This window comes from Etheostoma cragini, chromosome 4, assembly GCF_013103735.1.
Source record: "Etheostoma cragini isolate CJK2018 chromosome 4, CSU_Ecrag_1.0, whole genome shotgun sequence".
Taxonomy (NCBI): Eukaryota; Metazoa; Chordata; class Actinopteri; order Perciformes; family Percidae; genus Etheostoma; species Etheostoma cragini.
In genome coordinates, this window is record NC_048410.1 from 7,001,820 (window position 1) to 7,025,036 (window position 23,217).

General features: G+C 40.3%; 2 protein-coding genes and 2 non-coding genes across 9 annotated transcripts in view; all 4 read right to left on the minus strand.

Annotated features, from left to right (window-relative positions):
- Positions 1–402: 402 nt before the first annotated feature.
- On the minus strand, positions 403–16,241 carry stimate (STIM activating enhance). Of its 3 annotated transcripts, none has more exons than XR_004656498.1 (9): positions 15,235–16,239; positions 11,373–11,421; positions 11,184–11,279; positions 10,750–10,871; positions 10,487–10,599; positions 7,461–7,538; positions 7,122–7,265; positions 1,640–2,262; positions 403–1,541 (listed from the first exon to the last, which is right to left on the minus strand). XR_004656498.1 is itself a non-coding variant. In XM_034870669.1 (8 exons), the coding sequence occupies exons 1-8, from the start codon at positions 15,458–15,460 to the stop codon at positions 2,149–2,151; spliced, it is 942 nt and encodes a 313-aa protein (XP_034726560.1). In that variant the 5' UTR covers positions 15,461–16,239; the 3' UTR covers positions 403–2,148. The 3 variants fall into 3 exon arrangements, 1 of the variants encoding a protein (XP_034726560.1); XR_004656499.1 differs by lacking the exon at positions 403–1,541 and adding an exon at positions 5,229–5,317 and having other exon boundaries at positions 2,149–2,262; positions 15,235–16,241; XM_034870669.1 differs by having other exon boundaries at positions 403–2,262.
- On the minus strand, positions 3,800–3,872 carry trnar-acg. The gene has a single exon. It is a non-coding gene; the product is annotated as a tRNA-Arg (tRNA).
- trnar-acg lies at positions 5,228–5,300 on the minus strand. The gene has a single exon. It is a non-coding gene; the product is annotated as a tRNA-Arg (tRNA).
- A 71-nt stretch (positions 16,242–16,312) lies between the features above and the next one.
- sfmbt1 (Scm like with four mbt domains 1) overlaps positions 16,313–23,217 on the minus strand; it is a 16,572-nt gene continuing 9,667 nt past the window's right edge. For 3 of the 4 annotated variants that reach the window (XM_034870662.1, XM_034870663.1, XM_034870664.1), the window contains exons 11-22: positions 22,759–22,885; positions 22,341–22,355; positions 21,982–22,095; positions 21,764–21,806; positions 21,484–21,551; positions 21,227–21,366; positions 20,307–20,416; positions 19,774–19,949; positions 18,907–19,085; positions 18,533–18,754; positions 18,170–18,298; positions 16,313–17,976 (exon numbers count right to left, since the gene is read on the minus strand). In XM_034870662.1, the coding sequence (XP_034726553.1) occupies positions 17,836–17,976; positions 18,170–18,298; positions 18,533–18,754; positions 18,907–19,085; positions 19,774–19,949; positions 20,307–20,416; positions 21,227–21,366; positions 21,484–21,551; positions 21,764–21,806; positions 21,982–22,095; positions 22,341–22,355; positions 22,759–22,885 (1,464 nt within the window). In that variant the 3' untranslated portion in view covers positions 16,313–17,835. The remainder of the gene's footprint in view (positions 17,977–18,169; positions 18,299–18,532; positions 18,755–18,906; positions 19,086–19,773; positions 19,950–20,306; positions 20,417–21,226; positions 21,367–21,483; positions 21,552–21,763; positions 21,807–21,981; positions 22,096–22,340; positions 22,356–22,758; positions 22,886–23,217) is intronic. The other variant, XM_034870665.1, reaches the window with a different exon arrangement.

Genomic DNA, 23,217 nt, shown 5'->3' on the forward strand with positions numbered 1-23,217 from the left:
TTTATTTATTTATTTATTTATTTAACACAATCATGACCAAACTTTGGTTGGCTCTAGTGGCGACTGCCGCTCTCCCCACACATGGGTGTGTACACCACTGCCTGTCAGGTCAAGGCCAAAGCGCAGCCTCTAGTGGCAACGGATATGCACTGCATACACAATGCCTTGAACTCAAGTGATCCGCCTCGTTAATGACCATAGACCGTTCTATGTTAATGACGCTTCGACGGGTGTTGTTTGGGGCACGGGGAAGAGACGCCTTACCGTTCTTAGTGGTCTAGTGGTTAGGGTCTAAGGCTCTCATCACGTGACGGACACCACGGCCTGGGTTTGAATCCTGGTAAAGGATCATTAATCCCTTCACAAAACTGAAACTATAAAACACACTGTAGTAGAACAAAATTAGATATCACGATAGTGTATCACATCCTTTATTGGAAAGCTTTTAGAATGATAACATACCTCCATTCCCTTTGCAAAATACTAAGAGCCCTCTTTGTCCTGATAGGGTTACCCTGACTGCTGCAAGATGCTGTACTTTCTTCCTTCAAAATCATAATTCCTTTCCATCATGCCAAAAATATTATAATGAAATCATCACCAGGCTTGTCACAGTATATGTCACTCTCCGTTTACTTTAAAAGAGGACCAGCAGTCACACCAATGCACACTTGAACAAATGTACGTGTAGGTACACTGTATATTTAATATGGCGCGGGCGCGCATGCGCGCACACGCCCTCTCGTCCGCGCGCGCGCACACACACACACACACACACACACACACACACACACATACACACACACACACCTGCCTGTCTGGTCCAGTCACCTAACAGTTTAGAGGTCTATGCATGTCACATTCTTAATCAGAGCCCGCTGAATGCTGCTTCACGCCTGAACATCTGGAGCTCCATATAAAACAATCCCCAAAAAAAAACTAAATCAAAACAAAACCAAAAATAAAAAAACAAATACACCTGCTGGTAATTTCACTCAGGCACATTATTGTAACAGTTCAAAAACAAACACAAAATGATAGGTGAAAGCTGTGATAAATGGGAAATTGTGCGAGAAATGGTTCCCATATCTACTCTCCCTATTAAAATTACAGAATAAAGAACACTTTTGGAACAAGCATAGTCACCTTTTTGGCCCGAAAAAACAACACTTAAAACTATATTTAAAAAGGAAAAGAAAGACATTCAAAGACAAAGAACCGTCAGAGCACACCAGTTAAACAGTCACAAACAAACAGGGACTGGAGTCTTGTGTCTACAGACACACATCACATGCTAAGCTAATATTAGAGGGATGTTGCAGTCATCCAGGTTTAACAGTTGAAAGGGCTAATGTGCTCCTTTTGACAAGAGTAACATTACATACACGATATGCTGTAGTTCAGTGTGTAATTGTGCTGAAAAGAGATGAGAGTTACATCAATACAGTGATTCAAACACTGACGTAATGCTGCTCTTAATGAGAGCTGTGTCCAACTGTACACACCCTCACACACACGCATCACAGGCCATGGTGGTACATCTATATGAGAAAACAATGGACAAAGTTTAAGGAGAATCTACATCAGGAATACAATCACTTTAGAAGACATGTTATACTATAACATGTAACAAACTCACCTTTGTTTGCATGATGTTTGGTTCTGTTGTGTCCAACCAACCCTATCCTGGACCACTACACCCATATTACACACTGCCACTGAAGTCCATACTGTAACAAACCAGTGTTAATATTTTCCTAGTATATGTACATAAAGAATTAAATGATATAGATGTTTATGATGGGATTCTGTTTTCCAGAAAAAGTCTTTAGACACAACACTGGTCCCAGGAGTGCCATGTCAAAATGCATTAGTGATCTGAAGTACCTGCATAAATATTTCCCAGTGGGTTAAATGATATCCCAAGTTAGACACAGTTTATGCAGAAGTCCTCCAGGAGTCAACAGTGAAGGGAATTCAATTACAGTAGATTCTTCTGTCATCAAGGAGCATCCTATGTTTGAAAGGATTGTGTCAACTCTTAAGGCTGACAGAGTCTGTGGAGGTACGGGGAATGTAACTGGGAGCCTGCAAGGAGAACAGCTACCAGATTGAATCGGATCGTAACATTTTAGCTATGCACACAGGTCAGACAGGGATCCCCATACGAAGCTTCTTCTTCTTAACCGTCTTCAGGCCAGTGAGCCGGCGAACATCGTCTTCATCCGAATCATCCATTTCATCGTCTGCTGAGAAAAGGATCTACGAAAGGGGAAAAGAGACCGACAAATATTAGGCCAAATTGGCGGAGTGTGAGACAGGTTCATGGTACCTCTATAAAAGACATACTGCATACTGATTTTAAAAAGAATGGTACAAAAGAACTTGAGTAAATAAATAATTACATATTTTCATTCTGTTAATGTCTCTACATTTATGGACGTGTTACAGCTAAGGAAGGCTGTGTTAAGTTGCGTGACATTTTCTTTTCCGTTTTGTTTTTATAAGTATAACATTTGGGCCACCAAAAATGTACTTTGCCCACCGAAATGTAGGGGCTCATGAAAATATGAGCATCTATCCCTGAGGATTAAATCTGACATTGCGATATTTTTTTCCCTGCAATATATATTAAGATATGAAAAAAGAAAAAGTAATTTTTAAAAGATGACATAAATAGTTATATTTGGAAATAGTAAATCATTCTCAATAACCGTAGTGTTTTTTTAGGGGAGTGCATCTACATAAAAGATAAAAAATGAAAAAGGATCTTTTCTAATGTGAACCATTCTTAGTTAAACTTTAATGCTTTACAAACACCAAAGCAGGTGAGCGCTGTGACTAACTTTCTTCTTCTGAAGTGGTTTTGGAGAGGGAAATCAGGTAGAAATACACTGGTTGTCTAACACGACCCCATTGTATTCATATGATACTATCAATCTAGACTTAAAATGATATTAATAATGCATGCATGTTGCATCCTCTAAATTTCAGGTTGTGGTCGACTAGCGGGGCCAGCTTGTTAGTTTGATAAATGGATCAGACCTGCATGTCACTAGCAACAAACTCTGTGTATCCGAGAACAACTAAATCCGTGTAAATTATGTCAGATCAGACAGACTTCTGTAGAATAGTGTTACGTTTTCTAGCGTTGCGGCTCCAAACCGTAATGTTAGTTGGGACGGAATGATCCCTTGTTCTTTAGGCCAACTATGTTAGCTTTAGCCTGGCTGGTAGAAACGTTCTGTAGGGGAAATGGCCAGGAGACATTGTGATTATGTTGCATTAAAGTGATTTAGTTTGTATTTGCAGCAAACCTAAAACACTGACTGCTGTAGCTTCACTGACTACCCATCAAAACTATGTGCATCACTGTGTCAGCGGTAGCTGCTGCCTACAGTACTTTTCTACACACTGAGAGCCTCACTTCCCATAACAATAAACCCCGTTTCCCCCGCTGATCAAATGTAATGCTAAAACGCTGAAAAAAATCGTATTGCCAACATATTGCACTACCTTAGAAAGAAACAATAGCTGGACATAGCATAAGCAAATAAACAGTTTGAATATCAAATTTTGGGGAGTTGCCCCGTTTGATTTTTTTATAGATAAAGGGACTTTCAAGCCTTTAAATTAAATATCATCATTGTTTGAAAACCACTAATTCATAATTTACTAAGTAAGACAGTAAGCTGAACTAACTATACTGTAAGACTAATTTCCTCCTCTCACCTAAACCTGATAGAGCGATTATTTTATTTTGAAAATCAATATCAGCTATTGCCAAATAAAAGAGACACGAGCCAGCCAGGAGTCGAACCTAGAATCTTCTGATACGTAGTCAGACGCGTTATCCATTGCGCCACTGGCCCGCATTAAACACATACCACTGCTGGAAAAAAAAGGTCTTTAAACAGCTCAGCCCATCCCCCACAGCTCAGCACTCTGCTGAAGGCATGCCCTCTGAGGCCAGCTGCAGAACGCAAGCAGAAGTAAAACAAACCACAAAGCTGGCTTTAGTTTGCACTGCTTTGACAATTCAAATGTTAAAATACCTTGAAAAGCAGATTTACATTTTATTTTTAGTGATCTAAAACCCTTTAATGAATGTGGCCCACCAACAAGAAATGCAACTATTTATAACGGAGAAAACAATGCGTTGCTCAAATCCTTCAATACCTGATTTCACAAATAAAGTCTAATCAGCAGTTAGATTTGTATTCTCTGTTACCAAAATAAAAAAATTTAACATGGAAAACATAATAAAGACTAAGTCCGTTCTGTGCTTTTGTTCCCTCTGGGACCCGGAGTCACTGCATTTACAGTAATACACAAATTGGATCTGATGTTTGACCTAAAAGCTGAATGTGCTTAAAATAGGAGGACGAATCCGCTTTATAAGGACAGACTGACCAAAGTGTATAATCTGGCCTTGATTGCAACAGTTATCAGACCACTGTAACTCCTGCAAGGAAAATGATTTTGGATAAATCTGATCATGGACAATGTTAGGTTGTGTCTGTTATATGCTCTTGATGCATCTGAATTAGAGTCAGATGCATTATCCGTTGCACTACCGGCCGCTTTGTCGCACTATCCTCAGAAAACACAGATCAGCAGCCAAAACCCAAACCTGCGTGCCTGATTACTTCCTCTTGACTTCTGTCTGACATTCTCTGACCGCAGCAATGACAATATCACATGTTTAACAGCCGCTTCAACAGCAGTTAGAAGGGAAGTGAAGCATGTTTGAGTTATAACTCAACATCAATTGTAACAAACGGGAAGACAATTCATTACCGGCTGTTGTCAAATAACGTTAGGCGTTGCGCATTAGCAAATAATTGTAGGGAAAACCCTGCTTTAAAGTATTTTGTGAAATATATGTAAAAGTTAGTATTGCCAACATATTGCACTACATTAGAAAAAAAAACAATAGCAAGGACATAGCATAGACATAGCACAAGTAAAACAGTTTGAATATCAAATTTGGGGGATTTGCAGCTTGGATAGATTTTTTAATAAAAGGGACTTTCAAGCATTTAAATCAAATATCATCATCCTTTGAAAGCCACTTATTAATCATTTACTAAGTAAGACAGTTAGCTGAACTTACTTTACTGTAAGACTAATTTCCTCCTCTCACCTAAACCTGATTATCTTATTTTGAAAATCAATATCAGCTGTTGCTGCATTTCAGCCAAATAAAAGTTAGAAAAAAGAGACACGAGCCAGCCAGGAGTCGAACCTAGAATCTTCTGATCCGTAGTCAGACGCGTTATCCATTGCGCCACTGGCCCGCAGCAAATGCAAACCACTGCTGAAAGCATTTCGTGTTTAAACAGCTCAGCCCATCCCCCACATCATGGCACTCTGCTGAAAGCATGCTCTCTGAGGCCAGCTGGAGAACCAGAAGTGAAACAAGCCATAAAGCTCTTGGCTTTAGTTTGCACTGCTTTCACCATCCCAATGTTGAGTACAAAATCTAAGAATCAATTTCGTAAATTACACATTTGATAAAGTAAAAAAGTAAAACTACTGCGTTGGTTAGACACATCATACTTCTTTACTGTTGTTGGCAGGATGTGTTACTACTTTTGCCAGACTGGTGTTATGACTTCATGTGTTGTGGACGTATGAATGGTTGGTTACGTGTCTGGCGCGGAGCTCTGTGTTTGGAAAACCTGCTTTACAAGCTTTGAAACTAACTGGGAACCATGATCTAGGCAAGCACAAAGGCTGTGTTCACAAAGACTGCAATGGTTCTCAGGCGGTCTGGCAAAAATGCAAGTCTTTCCATTAATTTTGAATGGGGCTAGTGTGTGGGTGCTGCTGTGGGGTGCCGGAAAAAAACAACAGCAGCATTCAGCGAAAAGGTGAGACGGATTCAACGTTTGGAGAAACGCAACCCAACGTCACGCTGCTGTGTTCAATATCCAGCTATCAGACTTCAGTCTGTTTTGAGAGTCACATAACTGTAAACAGGAAATATCACTGAATAAGAAACGTTTTAAATCACTATAAAATAAATGTAAATGTAAATGTAAAAATAAATGAAACACAAACACAAGTCTATCTAGCTGTTTTCTGCAACAAGTTTCAGCACAAAGAACAGTCGCTCCGTCTCTCTTCTATCTCTCTTTCTTCATGAAATGAAGCAGCCTTCAAATGTTGAGATCTATAAATACTTGTGCCTTATTAGGGGGTTAAAATAAAACAACAGGACATCACTCAAATGGGCCATTTAAGTGAAACTCCCACAGCCGCACAACCCTGAGGTTGAAGCAACGATCTGATCTGAACGCATCCCCCCATCTGTACGACATGTTCAGACACACCAACCCGATGGCTGTCCGTTGGCAGAAAACGCAAACGGACTGACTGCCTCCTCAAGTTGGCCAAAAAAAGTGCCTCGAAACACACCGAAGTGACGCAGACTGCTGAAAGCAGCTGATTGGACGAACGCGTCACGTGGGTCTGGATTCTCTGGAAATTCAAAGCCAGACTGTCATGACGGCTTGTTCAGAATATGATCTCATATTTTACTACAAGGTCAGTTTAAAAGATTTGTCAGATTTTGAGAGACTCTAGTCACGCTCATCCCGCTCGTCTTTGCCGGTTTAGCACTCCACAAATCAGATTGGTCATTTGATTCCGACTGCCGGCAGTGCCGGCCTTCCGACCGAGCATTTCAAGTCGGCCAAAAATGAGGACCGACGGCCCCTCTGGCGGACAACGGCACGGATCACACCAAACAGACTTGGGTAAAGATTTACATGTTTACCATGCACCGACCTCGCCAGACTGGCCGACGGCCGAATATCGGGTTGGTGCATCAGAGTCCTAAGGTTAAGCAGAACTAGTACAAAGTAAGTTTGTCCATAACACTTCAATAACAATCAGTACTGGAGACAAGGACCAGCTGACTCTCACAGTTTCAGAAACGCTGTGTGCCAATTGCAACTCACTCGGTCTCCTTTAATGGTCAACTCTGAGGTATTGACTGCTGGTCAACTTCAGCTATGTCTGTTTTATTAATAAAAAACTGACACTGTTTAGCTAGTTGTGTTTTCTTATCCCTGATGTGCCCCCCCCCCCCGTATTACTACAATGAGACTTACCTCTGACTCAGAGTCATCATGGGACAGAGCTCGTCTGTAGCGCACCTTGCCGTTCCCTCGTGAGTCCTCCTCTCTCTCCTCCACTTTTGCTTTTGTCCTGTGTTTCTTCATTAGGAAATTATCCACCACCCAGAACATGAGGGCCTTACGGAAACATATAATACTGTGGTGAATGATATGTTCCCACAGGAAATTAACAGGAGTGATTTTTATATTTTACACCAACAAGATATTTTTACATTCATACACAAGAAAATGGCCATGGTATAATTTCACTAGACACCTGTAGTGTTGGTGGAGCAGGAGTTGTGATATCAGGGTGCAAAGAAAAACACTTACGTTGATGAAGAACGGAACGATGAGCATGACAATAGCCAGTTCCAGGTCAGGATTCTCTATGGGGTTGAGGAGAGCCAGCTGTGACACACAAACATATACAACACATACACAAGCATAAACATAAGCATATGCAGTCCAACACAGACAGCACACCTAGCCTTAGACTAGAATGTTTAGAGCTCAGTAGGGGCAAAAATAAAGTAGGATAGTCCACTGGAGTAGGCCTGCACGATTTGGGAAAAAATATGATTCACGATTTATTTTGCTTAGAATTGATATCACGATTCTCTCCCAAGATTTTTTTGACCATGACAAAACAAAACAAACTGTCAGTACCAAACAGATTATTTTTTACACCTGTAGCACATTGTGCATCACCACAAGCTTGTAAACATAGACGCTTCAATTATGAGAAGGCAGAGCATCACAGCACATGAGAGCACTTTAAAACCTATTTTATTCGCTCTATTTTTAAAAGTCACAGAAGAAAGTAGTAGTGTTTGTGATGCAGTCAGCTCGTAAAATTAAATGAGAATCAAAGTCATAAAAATAAATAAAGAATTATGAATTGTTAATTAATTTTTTTTAATCAAAGTTAGTTAAAAATTCAATCGTGAACAGCGTAAATCGAGATCGCAATTTTATAACAATTAATCGTACAGTAGAATGGACGACACACCCCAACTGGGAATCTGCCAGAAACTACCAAACATCATTGGAAAGAGTATTCCATGCAAATGGAAAGTAAATCTAAAGGAGTGTTTACTTTACTTGATAATTTGCTGAACAAATTTGTTGAGAGCCTGTAAAGGATTTAAATCAGACATTTTCTTTTTGTTGCCAAATTAGCTGATTTATTCTGTTTACCTGTTTACCATTTTTATTCTCACTCAGTTAATATTCTGATTACAAGAGGAAAATCTAAAACAATTCTGCATTAGCATTGTAGGTGCTACATTGGACTAATCATGTTAAAGGAGAATTCCGGTCGATTCCAACACATAGCTCTGCAAGCTCTGCTTGAGATCCACTGCCATTGTAACTAAATCGTAGAGGAACTAAAACCCTGTTTTTTTATTCAGGGCTGTGGTTTAAAACGTGATAGAACCACCTCATCATTTGTGTTTAAGGAAAAATAACATTTAAACGGAATATCTACCACTTGTCCAAGACAATGAAATGTTACAGGACAGGGGACAGGCACCAATTCTTTTTCTAACAGAAACCCTGCATTTGTAAAATGTCCTTCCACCTTTGTCTGTTGTCCCTGGTGTAAGGATTCGGTGCACTCACTGCCATGTCTTCGATTCCCAGTCAGGGAACATCTCTTTATGAGTCCTCAGTATGCTGTACTACACACAAAGTAGGAGTATTTATCTTAGACTTCAAGTAGCATGTGTACATTCAGATGCAACAAATTTTGCATGCTCTCCATTATTTAGAGAAGCTCTCCTGGCGTTTTCTTTGCAGAAACGAGTGGTTCTTCACCTTTTTGGGACCAATGCCCCCCTATCCATTATTCAGGTCCCCTACCGCACCCCCCATCAAATAAGAAGTGGGCTAATTGCCCTGAAAATAACTAATTTGGTCATATTATTGTTATGATAACTGTTATTAGTCCTATTATTGTATTTACTATTTTTTCGGGCTGGGCAAGTTAACGCGTTGTTGTCGCGTTAACTTGTTAATTAATTAATGACGATTTTTTTTAAATCGTGCGTTAACGCAGTTTTTATTATTTCTTTATTATTGTAAAACTTTGTTGCTCACAGGCTTTGTAAATACTGCAGTTAGTTAAATTAAGTTAAATTTAAATTTTCTTATCACCGGAGTACTTCCAATCTGAAATATCACCTTGACAGTTGATACCAGCAAAGCATTCAACGAAACACACAGTGGCGCGAGGCTTCGGAAGGCTACGGTAGATGCAGCGTGGGGGTAAGTAGAGGTAAACAAAGGCAAGAGAAGCTAACAAATGCCATAGCGACGTGGATAGGTACAGACTGCAGGCCCATTAGGGTTGTGGAGGACATCGGTCTGAGAATCGCAACAACGACGGCAGGTATGAGATTCCCTCAACACTCACCATCAAACTCCCAGTTGTACGAAAAAGGAGAAGACTGCAACACATGGACCCGCTGTGTCTCTTACTAGGGACTACTGGACTAACTGAGGACTACTGGACTCACTGGGTAACCATAATTATCTCGGAGTAATTCACATGCTCTGAGTGGACTGAAAACAGAGGAGAGACATTATGCTGAAACATGCGCGGGACACTTTATTGAAGTTGCACAGCAGTGGAATGTGTCAAATAAAGTCACCGCAGTTAGCCCAGATATTACGAATAGATACGAAATATGATCGCTGCTGTGAGACATCTGCCTTCTGATCATGTCCCCTGCTTTGTGCAAGGTCTCCAGCGTTCGGTCACAGTGTCTCTACTTAACAGCGCGTATGACAGTGCCCCTCAGTGTCCCTTAACTGCTACTTTATAAACAAAATGCTGGTAAGTTGTTGCAGAACAAATGTTATGGCACTTAAGTTCATATGGCAGAACATTTAAAATAAAATTGCATTATATGCACAATACTTTTGAATTCATTATTTCATTTTGCGATTAATCAGGGAAATTATGCGATTAAAAATTTTAATCTCCGCCCAGCTCTACTATTTTTTATCAAAAATCATCAACAACTCATATCATTGAATGAAAAATGTTCAACAGCTATGTTGACAGACTTATCAAAGATAAATGATGATGATGTTTAATATAGATTATTAAATTGACAACAAGACCGATTGATAACGCTGCAGTATGGAGTTTATTTAAGATGATATTCTGACACTCTTAACATCAGACTATCATTTGCATTCTTTTTTAGAAAACAAATAGTTTTTAGAAATGTCACATGATATATTGTTGCTAAAAATGTGTTATGTATTATATATTAAATCACAATAAATGAAAATCGTAATAAAAAAGAATCCCAGCCCCATAAAATCAGTTCAACTTTTTTTCTGACCTTCTTCCACTGGGGGATGAGGAGGACCAGCATGATAAGGACTTTCTCAAACATCATGATGAGGATGTAGAGGATACACTGGCCCAACCACGCTGTGCACTGCACTGGCTCACCTACAAACACAAAAGAAGGCACAGGCAATGTGAGAAATGACATTGCAGCCCTGCGGTACTGAGGGCAGCTACTGCCCTCCTTTGGACACAACAGGCATTTTAGGGTTGTACAAGTGCTCCCACTTTACTACTCACACACATGGTGCTCACCATATTCTCCAAAACGCAGAGAGTCCCATTGTCTCCACTCTACAATAGCACTGACAGCTCTCACCCCAGCATAGATCAACAACATGCCCAGAGAAGCATCCAACAGGAAGTTAATGAGATATCTGGGAGAGACAGAAAACTGACTGTAATTTGAATCTGCAGTTTGCTTTCCTACTGTACAACAAAGTGATTTTCTGGTTAGAATTCAACATTTAATGTCTACTTATACAAATAACATTTACTTGAACAGTTTATTGGAAATCTATCTGTAACATGGAGAATAGATAACTCTTGTTATGAATTGATACTATAAATAAAATTGAATTGAATTGAATTGAATTGTATTGAATTGAATTGAATTGAATTGAATTGAATTGAATTGAATTAGAATCAGGGAGCTCTGAGGAGAACAGTTAAATACAGGATTGACTCACAGTGAGCATGGATCCTCCTCTGTGAGGTCAGACAAGTAGACATTAGCAAAGTGGATAAATAGCATCCCAATGGCCTGTTTTGAGGTGTCCAGGAACCTGTACAGAGACAGGACATTAGGTATGTTTCTGAGGCACTCCAGGAAGATTCATTTGCAGAGAAATTAATTTAAGCTGGCTCAGCTGCCTTACCAGATCCTCCAGGGTCTCCTCTCGTGTTTTGGCTCCCTGAAGCGTTTTACTGTGGGGGTAAAAGTGCACAACAAAGATAGTGAGATTGTATTACAGATTACTCTTACAGAAAAAAGGGACACAAAATCAATCAACCAGAATCTCTATTGTTGTCATTTAACTGAATTACAGCCCTCCTGTGAGATGGCAAGGGTCCAATGAGGATTTCTATTGGTTTTATAGAAGTGTGTCTGTTTAGTTGAACTGAAAAGTTTTCCTTGTACTGACAAAATTATGATCAGGAAATGAGGGCCAACATCTAATTTTGAGCAGTTAAACCAGTTTACGAGTAGGCTCATAAGTGAGACATCAGTTTCTCATCGTGCTTGCAGGAAAGTGTGTGGAAGCTATTTGAGGTAAGAAACAAACTGAACAATTACTAAATTTAGGCTATATGAGGATCTCAGCAAGGGCAATGTGTTATTGGTCACAGAGGAGGCAGAACTAGAGGCAGAGACCAGAACCTAAAACATGACATACTAATGACATGCAGCAGCTGGTAAATGATTTATCTGATACCCTTATTTTCAGGTCACTGTGAAGTTAACAGGAAACAGGAAAGTGCTTCTTTCACGGATGGCCAAAAATGAGAAGTGGATCAGACTCCAAATACTTTAATGTGTAGTAATTGAAAACAAACTGAATACAACAGCGTGTTTATTTTCTCCGTAGATTGGGATCCTTTGAAGATAGAAGCTCTTTGTTGTTCAAATCAGTAATTCAGAGTATCATGCTCTATTGTAGCCATGCTTAGCTGAGTAGCCTAGCAGTTCAAAATAAAACAAAGCTATCTGATCAAATTATAAAAAAAATCAAAGTTAATAGGACTACCTGTAGCACACTCCTTTCAGGAAGCTCACAATAGTATGCTTAAACTGGCCAGGAATATTTCAAATGTCCCCTCACATGTTTTGCACAGAGAATATCAGCTTCTGATTTCAAATGGACGCTTTAGAGTTCATGCTTTTAATTGTAACAGACTTAAAAACTCTTTCATACATCAATCTATCCTTTTGGTAAACCAGCAACATTAAATCCAGTGCACTATTTATAAGTCTCCAAGAACTTGTCTGTGTGCGTGTTCATGTCATTTTCTGTTGCTATACAGAAAATCACATGGGGGTTTGGACACACTTTCCCATTCCTAAAGCGTGTCCAAACTTTTGACTGGTAATGTATATCTAAACTATAGCAGTAACAAATAGACCAGTTTGTGTTACAAAGATAAACTCTGCAACTACCAGGGAGAGGTTTCATGCAAGGAGGCTCATCGTTGAAAGCAGGGTAGGTGCAACAGCTCTTGCTCTTCTCAATAGTGGCTTGTTTTCCATGACCATCTATTTTTAAGTAATAAAGGATGTTTTATGCTTAAGCTTGGAATCAATGGCGTACCCCCGCAGACCCCTCTGCGTCGCTACAAACCCCTCTCCGACCGCTCCGCCGTAGCTCGACATGCACCTCCCAAAATGTGTAACTTTGCACCGAGGCCACGCAGACCGCAAGGACTGTGATTGGTCAAGTCATCCTGTGTGTTGATAGTCGGTGTTTCAAGCCGCCTACTGTGGGGACTAGCAACATGCTAGTTTACTGACATAAGCTTTGAAAATAAACTCAGACTTATTTTGGTTATAATGTCGGACGGGGTTATCCGTGTAAAATGTTTATATGTTAGTACGTTTTGAAATGAGCACTTTGCCAGAAAGTAGTACTTTGTGGGCAGTTGTGCTAAAGTTTGCTCCCTAACATAACATAAACTGACTATCAGACTTATTTTCTGGTTAAGGCTAGATCAAGTGTTTTTACTATGTCTATTTCTCCACACTTTTTACAAAATCTAAGCAAGAGAACGCCAAACAAATAAGATTAGTATTTTAGCACAACAGTCTATGGGGTTTGCCATTCTGAGTTCTGTTTCGGTGGTGACACAGACACAAGCAACACACCTTAGCGTTATAACGGTGAAATGCACCGCGATGCAAAGCACGCCCTACCCTGGATATCGAGAGTTCTTGCAAGAGCACAATTTGAATTTGCTCAGCAAGTTACTCTGGCATTCAGGAATGATGCTCAATAATTATATCCTTGTAGCCCAGGTGCACCGATCACATCAGTGTATCTCATATAGGCGGGCCAGAGGCAAGCTAAACAGATGACAACAGTGCAGTGACGTTGAAGTCATAAGTAAACATCGCAAGATGGCTGCAGATGAACTACAGAGTTGTTTGACACGCTACAATGAAAGAGTTACACTTGGCTTTTTATCTAAAGAGGAACAGAAGGCAGCACTTGGATCGTTCCTTTGCAAGAAGGACGTTTTTGCTGTTTTGCTGACCAGATATGGCAAGAGTCTAATCGACCATTTAGCTCTGCTGGTAGCTAAATGTATGGGTATCTGGATACGTCCCCCTGTGTGTTGTTGTGATTGGTCGTAGTGTTATCCAGTTGCATGCAGTGAGATTTTTAAATGCATGCTTGGAGCCACTCCTTGAGTTTGGCCATTTTTGTTCAGTGCCAAACCCTTAATCCTTCAGATTTGGGTCTGGATTTCAAAGCTAAGAAACACTGAGAACTCCAGAAAGGTGACAACGCCGTAGGAGCAATGGCATAGCTATGGTGTGGAGTTGACGCAGAAGCATAAAACAGCCTTAAGACACAGAGCAGCATTATGAGAGGGGAAATTCATTGCATTATGACTCCACTGATCACATTTTCTAACATCAGACACAGACTCTTAACGCATTGTTCAAAGCTGTAATACCTCAGGTGGACTATAACCTTCTACAAGAGCCCCTGAATTGTTTGCTGTGAGAATACATCAAACAATGGCACTTCGCAAAATTTGCACTAAATACTGAGTTGTTGCCCAGTGCCGAACCATTTCATTAGTTGTTTTTTGTTTTCATGCCGGCAAGCTATACTGCAAGTGACCTCAGATTCTGTTCTGAGCACAAGCATGACTTCAGACTAAACACACCCTGTATGCAGCTGGGTGTGATGTGAACACAGGCAAAGGCCTCAGCCTACTCCTCCTGCTCAGAGAGCTGCCAAGAGGGAACAACTCTGAAATGCTGAACATTCCTCATGGCTGTGAGGCTGCTGGGACACAAAATAAGGTTGCTCTCATTAGGTCACACAGCTGTCAGTGCTGTGCCAGACACTGACTGAATGGAACCATGGCTAAAGCACAAGGGTGTTTTTTCTTTCTACGTAAATGTTTCCATGTCTATATAAATAGAAAAAAAGATGAATAAGTAAGGTATGGCTTTTACGGTGAATCAGCTACAGGGTATATTGTCAGTCACTTGAGGTTGTCTGCAAATTAGTATTACACAAATGAATTGGACCTGCTGGTAGGTGCCTATTTATCACAGTTTAAGTGAACCTCCAACACACATAATCAAGGTGAATCAGGTAAGGTTTCCCCTGCAATTGCTCCCTTAACTTTCTTTTTTTGACTGCCAACTTTGACTGCCAATAGCAAAAACCAAACCCCAATGATGAAAACCATAGCAGTTTCCTGTTTAGAATTCCTGTGTAGCAGTAAAGGTCTGGAAGTGTAGAGAGCAAGCAGCTTTTATTCCAACCACAGCTTCAACAAGAGAATAGGTCGTATTGCGTCTGCATTCAGCTTTCAAAAAAGAGACAGACAGCATGTCCGTCCCACTGTTGTTTGCCTTTTCCTGTTATAGACTCGTGCATGAGCCTAACAGCTGAGATCAATATTGCATTTGATTACCTGAGTGATGCCATTGGATAATTGTCCCATCACATCAGCAGCTCGTGTCAGATATCTGACACACATCAGACCAGTGGCAATACTCACACATCAGCGTGCTGAAAGCCACCACAGCCAGAAGTCCTTGCAGGAAAATCCCAAACGAGTCCATCAAGGCGCCATTCTCGCACCCCCGGTTATCAGTACCTGACGTTGGGCTTGCCGACACCGACGTGTTGGTAAAGGACATGGGCGGAAGCCCTGCTACTCCTGGACCTGACAGTGCCGTGTCTCCAACCTGAGACGGCATGTTAATACCACTAACAGCAGCCATGGACCAAAAAAGCTGGACGAGACAATAAAGCCGAGAGCAATAGCTTCTTGCTAACTAACTGTGTGCTTGCCAGTCGTCTCCAACAATTGTTGGTCAGCTAATCGACAGGTTAAGCTGGACAGTCTTCGGTGAAAGATGGTGGCATCCTCTCACTTCCAAGCTCCCACTCATTCTCCTGCTTCAGAAACCCATGCAGTCTTAGCTGTTTTGTCATAAGTTAAGTCGCTCCAAAGGGTTATTATAAGGTGCAATGACTTCTAACCAACTGACTTGTCTACACGCTGCAACACTAAAGCAATACCGTTAGCTAGCTAGTTTCATAGGTCCGTTCAACAGTAAAACGACTCCTGGTTCGACCTGGAATCTGCGAGTTAACATTAGTTTCAGACACACCAGCTGCACTTGTCATGTAGCTAGTAAAACAGACAAAACCACTATCTTATTTGGAATGGGTTGTACAGTGCAGGTCAACCAGGTGTGACATTTTGCAGATAGCCAAAGGTCCATAGTAATAAAGGAGATGCTATCATAACCTAGCTAACAACCCTCAAGCTAGCTAACTATTCACTTCCATTAGCTAGCTGAGCTAACGCTAGGCTAGCAAACTTATATTTTCTCAAAGACGTCGAAAACAGCGGGTGTACCGGTTCGTCGTCACTTTCACGCATGTATTACATCTCGTATGTATAAGCTAAAAAAATAATAATTGCAGGTCACTGCTCGCGTACATCCAGCTGCTTGGCAGTGCCCACTCGATCATGTTGACAGACGTAGCTAATGTTACGTGACGTGCGTACCCACGAACTGCATGCTGGAAAATGTATGACAAAAATCAGTAACTAGTAAAATTCATTGTCAATCGTTTTAATTTCAGTATTCTCTTTAAATAGCAGTTAGAATCTTCAAATATTAATAAAAAGCTGCTCCATTGTTTTGAGCTGAAACTACAAGCAAATTGTTAAACAAAGAACCTACGGTTTTTCTCACACAAAAAGAAAGCACATTACAGTAATCACGTTATAATTGGTAAAAAGAGAAAAAACGATTTACAAAAGCATTTTGAGGACATCTTCCCACTTCAAAACTGCCCATGCATCATTAAGGTAATTGTTAATGACTATTCAATGATATGAAATAAAGTAATCAACAGTTTAACCATAAACCCCATATGAAAATGTAGTTTTTTTTGTGCAAATACACATTTTGGTGATTTATACATTGCTTACGCCAAAAAGTTAATTGCTCAATACTTGTTTTCCTTGTTAATCACCCTGTTGCACTAGAATATAGTATATACACTATATACAAACATGCATGTCATATTTGCATACCGCCATACAGTACATGGCTTTTCTTGTGCTTTCATTAGCATCCTTACAATGTAAACTGCTCTTATATACTGTAGAAGCTTAAACCATTTGATCTCTTCATATGAAGGTCGCCTTTACATTTGTTGTTGAGCAGATTGTATCTTAACTTAGCTGGATAACATTTGCAAATGGTATGCGTACAGTAGACATGTCCGGTGTTCACATTAAAATCAAATTCCTTACCTCGCAATAACACACTATGGCTGTTCTTTTGAATCTATCAGTATATCTACCTTAATATTACCTCTGGCTTTCAAAAAACTTGCAAACCGTATTAATTCGATGCAACTTGTAGTTTTATCTATAATGCAAACAGTTCTTTTTATAAGTGACTCTAAAAACTAGAAAGCATAACAAAGGCTCCAAGTTGCAGCTTGAGGTTATTGCAGTGAACTGGATTTTGTGGAAAAAATCTTTTTAAATTCTTCAATGTAAGTGGGCCAATATATATACACATCATTTAGCCTTATTTGGACCAACATTTTTGAAATTATTTTTTAAAGAAATTAGACTTAAGTGTAAGTTGCATCAGATTTGAGGCAAGACCACGTAATTCCTGACTCCAGCACTTAATAGCAAATGTTGACGAACAGATACCAAATATTCTAGGACTGAGTATGACAAGTAAAAGCTGCGATTCAGTGGTATTTCCTTTAAGCAGGGGAGGCTTAAAACCATGAATGAAAACAGACCGATGGAGTCGTAGCACTGGCACTCAGTCATCCTCGTAAAGAAAGAGGAAATAAAAGAAGAATCGGACACATTCTGACGACATATAAGTTAAAAAGTGTGTGTGTGTCTTTCCTAAAGAGTACCTCTTTGTTCTTATGTAGCTCTTCTTAGTTTACATAATTCATGTCCACAGTTTTATCTAACACAGTGTGGTATATGCAGGATTATAAAGGATGTCCAGTGCTGGAAAAGTCAAAATTGTGAATAAAGTGTTTTTCACAAAATTAATACACAGAACAGTATGTAGTCATGTCCATGTTCATTCCCCGACAGCTACGTAGCAAACTGCTGATAAAATGCCAGCTTGACCCTCTCGATGTGGTGACACAGCTTGATGGCCGGTCCCAGCTTCAGGTCCATGCACTCCTGCACTGTTGGGAGGTTCAGCAGCAGCAGTGCCTGTCCATCAATCTCCTATAAAAACATACATTCATATCAGTTGCATTTTTTTATAAGAAGTTTTGGCTTAATTACCTAGGGTTGGTAAAGTGATGTTTTGTATTTGTAACCATGGATACAAGTACAGGTGTGTCTGTAAGTGCACTTATTGCAAAAGAGTGGAGTGAGCTCTCATCCTAAATGGCCATTAAGTCTGAGTATTTCTCACCTGATCCAAGAAAATCCGTGCAAGAGGTGCACAGTCAGTGGTCTTGATGAAACGAACCACATCAGTAACACTCCACTCTAGCGGACTGGTGTCCAAACACAACTTCGGAGGAGGCTCAACCTTTGACGTCTATAAACACACAGATAGGGTGAGTCAGACAGAGACTACAAGAACTCAGAGTGGAGGAGAATCGGCTCACAGCTCATGCTGAGGAGAAGGGTATCAGACCCAAACATTAAATAAAAGAAACACTGGCTGTTTCACTTTTGTTGATGTCCACTAAGCTGTTTAGAGCTCAGGTCCAGTTTGTTACAGTATGTATTGCTACCTAGTCCTTCTAAAACTCTTTGTGACTTTCATAACCTTTGGTGAAGGAGGGCGGTTCTCATCATCTGAGAATGAGGGTGAGCGGGGTTTCCGGCGCCGGCGTGTGGGCCTGGGTGTTGCTGGTGGGGAGGGGGACGGCGTGGTGGGCTGAGACTTCCCGATCGATTGTTCAGAATCCTCCTGGAGATCGTCCTGCAGCTCAGACCCAGAATCACTCAGGGAGTCATCTTCATCCAGATCTTCTTCCTCTCCACTGCCCTGTGATCCAAAGACGAGGACAACAAACCATTAGCACATACTCTAGTGTGAGGACAAATCTGAGTTAACAATGTTGGTTTAACAATGATGCAACGTACGCATTCTTAAATATATTGCTTAATGAAGAAAATATGAGTGTGTGTGTGTGTTACCTGTGGCGACCCAGCAGGGGTGTTGTCCACTGAGGCTGAGGAGCGTCTCTTCTTATGTACAAACAGCTGTTTCCTTCTCTTCCTCCTCCTTCCTCTTCTCTTCACTCCACCTTCCAGGTTGGAGTGGCCCCCAGGTGGACGGCCAACACGTTTACTCTTCTTCTTTCCATAGTAATATGCTGGTGACAAGACAACAGGTGTGTTGTGAAATTTAGCATTTGACATGGCAGAAATATTTGAATATGTCACTGATATAGATGGAATTAAATTGATCAAACTAATACTTTTTAATACATGCATTCTCTACATGGAAATGATTAATATAGACTGTGAAAGCATGTATATGGATAATGTGGGCTATCTGGAGTGATATGAAAACATAAGTAACAAATCTTTTGTCTGTTGCTATCAAATTGCATCAGTTTCCTAACCCCAACACTGCAGCAGCAAGTACACATAACAAATCTGTGACCTTGAACTGTGGAAAGTTATTGCAATTTCTAAATCATTTTTTCAAGTAATATCCCTCTGCTTCACACAATTTCTGTATTTCTTAAGGGAGAATTTATTTACACAATCAATATTCATTAGAAAAGCACAAATGAAAAAAAACTAAAGGTTTCTGGACAAGGAGAAATAAATACGCTTTGTGTTACAATAAAACAAAAAAAAAGATTGTATAAGGTTTAGAATTAAGGTCACAACTGACAAGCAAGTATAGAGATTTCTACAAGATAATTCAATCATAGCAATTAGAGGTTTTGTTCATCGTCTGCATTGATAAGAAAGCAGCCCCCCCAGATCATCTGATTAATGATTTGAAGTCTCGACAATCAGCAGTCTCTTCTAGTTGTGTAAACCACCTACTGTATTTGGTCTTTGTGAGGACGGAGCAGTTCTCCGAGCAGCGCTCCAGAACCATGCGAGGTCCAAACAGGTTTGGGCAGCACTCTAGCTTGATGCAGGTTTTCCTGCAGAAGTCTGCCACACGGTCTGCAGTGCGTACTATTTCCACAGTTGCCCGGTAACTCTTTCCCTTGTACCTGATATTGAAAGAAAAGCAAGCTTAATAAATTGTGATATTTCTTTCCTATTTTCACACAGTATATAAAACAATAGATTCTTTGCACTAGAGCTCCTATTATGTTCATGATTGATCTAAAAAGATTGCTACCACCTGCAAGGTCTCTTAAAAGTAACTCAGATGTTGTTGGCTAAATCATTGCTTCAATGAAGTATCAGGAGCTTGTGCTGGGTTCCAGTGTGCAGAGCTGTATTTCCATTTGTGCGTTTAAGTACGTGTTTAATCCGGCATGTGTCCTAAAATACTGTGCTATTCCTGAAGGTTTCCGACAGAGCAGAGTATTTTGAGCTGAGGATTAAATGGTGCATCCCCTCACTTGGCTTTGAGCGTCTCTCCATGGCCTTGCCAGCGGCTCTCCTGGTCCAGCTGCAGCTCTCTCAGCACACGACTGGGCTTGTATGCCGAGTTTATCAGCAAAGTTAATACCTGGATTCAAGACAAAAGAATAAGAAAGAAGAAGAAAAGAAACAAGAGTTGCTAAACCCTTTCAGGTTATCTGCAGGTAGGAGGGTTATGTATTTTACCATTTAATTGTTGCTATGATTAGCACATCAAAATCTAACCGTTACAATATTCATTTTGAGACTTTAATAACCATTCTCGTGTGACTTTCTATGTAACTGAAACAATCTATCTGTGCTTCTCTCAATATCACATGTCATATAATGACTAAAAAAATGGGTTAGAGGGGGGGAGCATAAGTAGAAACTACTTCAGATGGCAAAAGGGTTTCTGGGAAATGTGCTCTTAACACCATGGTGTGAGCTAGAGGATATCAGTCGTCTCCAACATGATTTCATTTGTTTCGAGTAAATATTAAAAAGTAATCACAACTGGTTGAATTATAAGACAAGTCTTCAGCCATGCTAGTTGCTATGTGAATTTAGCACCAGTGCTTTAAGCTTAATGCCAACCTTAGCAAGCTAACATGTTCACAACGGCAATGCTAACATGATGTTTAGCAGGTATCATTTTAACCATGTTCACCAACCTGGATAGCGTGTTCGAATGCTACCATACAAACAAGTACAGCTGAGGCTGATGGGAATGCTATAAGTCATAAACCAAAGTAATGGACAAATTACAGATTAAACGTGATGTTATATGGAAAGCTAAGGCTTCCTCAAAGCTTACAATTCATCCTCTGGGAATATTAAATTTGGGTACCCAACTAATAGTGGCAGACTCAGCAAAGGAACTTGCCATCCAATGGAGTCACGGACTATCCCCTCTCACCTCTTTGAGCACAAGGACACAGTTTCCAGGGCCAATGAACTGAGGAAGCTCTGCAATGCGTCCCTTGTTAAGGTAAGGCCCAGAGAAACAGCGGTGGTTGAAGTAGATCTTGGGACAGCAGTATTTTCCATTCCCCTGCCCTGCATGTGGACACAACATGACATACAAATGATGAAACAACCACAGGCAGTCAGTAGATGGGATGTACTGTATCAAAGTTTGAAATCCTTCAATGGGACCTGAGACATACCACTCACCTGTCTCTGACTGGTTGGCTATCTGCTGCTTTACAGCGTCAGGTGAAGATGACTTAGGTGGAATTCGGCTGTAAAGTGATGATTTTGAGTCAGAAGTTGAAAGGCAATGGGACTAGATCCATTCAATTTAATTCAATTTTATTTATAGTGTTAATTTATAGCAGGCGTTATCTCAGGACACTTTACAGATAGGATGTGTTCTAGACCACACCCTATTATTTACAAAGACCCATCAAACCAATACACCAGTCAGCACCACCACCCTTGCTCTTTTACTCACGGTTTTTCAGGCTGCACCACAGCAATCTTCCTCTCCTTTTCAACTGAAAAACAAGGACAGACTAATGTCTGAGTCACACTATAACATTATACCATTTATTTGGAGGTCAGGGTAAAAACTGATAGCATTATGTTTGTAGCAGCATTAGTAACAGTCTCGTCGGGGCAGATGTGTGAAGATCATGAGTCTACTTTGATGATTACTATGATGTTGTATACCTGAGGGTTTGATGGGGTAGACAAGTGGATAGCCGTTTGTCTCACACCAGCTGACAGGGAAGATGTCGAGGGAGTCCACATGAACTATCAGCTCTGGCATGGGCTGCTTCAGTCCTGTACAAACATACACACACACACAGCTGTCAGACAACCACTGACGGTAACAAGAAAAAAAATATCACAGACTAATTCTTGCCCAGGCATGGATGCCAAATTCAGCTAGAACAACTGAAAATGACTAACTTTACTCATTCTTACACCTCGATATTATGTTGTGTTTTCAAAAGAAATTTAACTTGATTTGAGCTATAATTCAAACATTTATAATGAAACAAATGTTACACAATAGTGAAACTTACTTTTAGGTTCTCCATCTACTTGTTTGCATGAATGCAAAAATATTCACAGACATATTACCATCTTTTCATGTTGCAAAAATACAACACACACTCATTTTATAATAAAGTTATATTTGCTGTGTAACACATACATGATATTGAGATGTGTCTGAAGTGCAGAACACTTCTCTAGCAGACTGTGTAATCTCAGATGCAGTGATCTAGTGTACAAATTGGTGTAAAATACTAGAATCTATGTCTCTTACATTACTGTGTTCTACATAGGTAGCTACTCAACTAGGGAGCCAGGAACTCAGATTCAATCCACATTAGTTAATGCTCTACATGATATGTAGCTGTGCTGTGGGACTGCACAGAAATTAAACATGTTAATGTTCTACTTTCATCCACACACATTCTTTCAGTTCCCTTGTCTCACCTTCCAGGCTGAGCCAGATGTATTGCCCTTTGACCCTGGTGACAGTTGCCACGTGAATGTTCTCAGGTGACAGCGGGTTGACAGCCTCCAGTTTCATGGCCTCTTTGAAGCTGTGGTCACACTGCTCCTAGCAGGTAAACAGAGAGGGAAAAGAAAAAAAAAATGTGTGTGAGAGATATGAATGCTATTATGCTGTCTGTCAAATGGGTAAAATATAATACTGTACATTCTGTTATATTCAGACTGCATGGGAAAGTAAAATATAAATCAAATTCCTCCAAAGTACAATAGATACAAGGTTGCATAAAGAAACAACAATACTTTTACTTCTCTACTGTAAAGTATTTGCATTGATTTGAGCAGTGTTTTACCTACACTCAACGGCCACTTTATTAGGTACACCTGTCCAACTGCTCGTTAACACTTAGTTTCTAAGCAGCCAATCACATGGCGGCAACT

Excerpts from the sequence above, each read along its gene's own strand:
- stimate (XM_034870669.1), bottom strand. The coding sequence starts at position 15,460 with ATGGCTGCTGTTAGTGGTATTAACATGCCGTCTCAGGTTGGAGACACG. Across the intron at positions 10,872-11,183 it reads GAGGAGGATCCATGCTCACT|ATATCTCATTAACTTCCTGT; the intron begins GTGAGTCAATCC and ends TGTCTCTCCCAG. Across the intron at positions 2,263-7,121 it reads ATGATGACTCTGAGTCAGAG|ATCCTTTTCTCAGCAGACGA; the intron begins GTAAGTCTCATT and ends CCCCTTTCGTAG.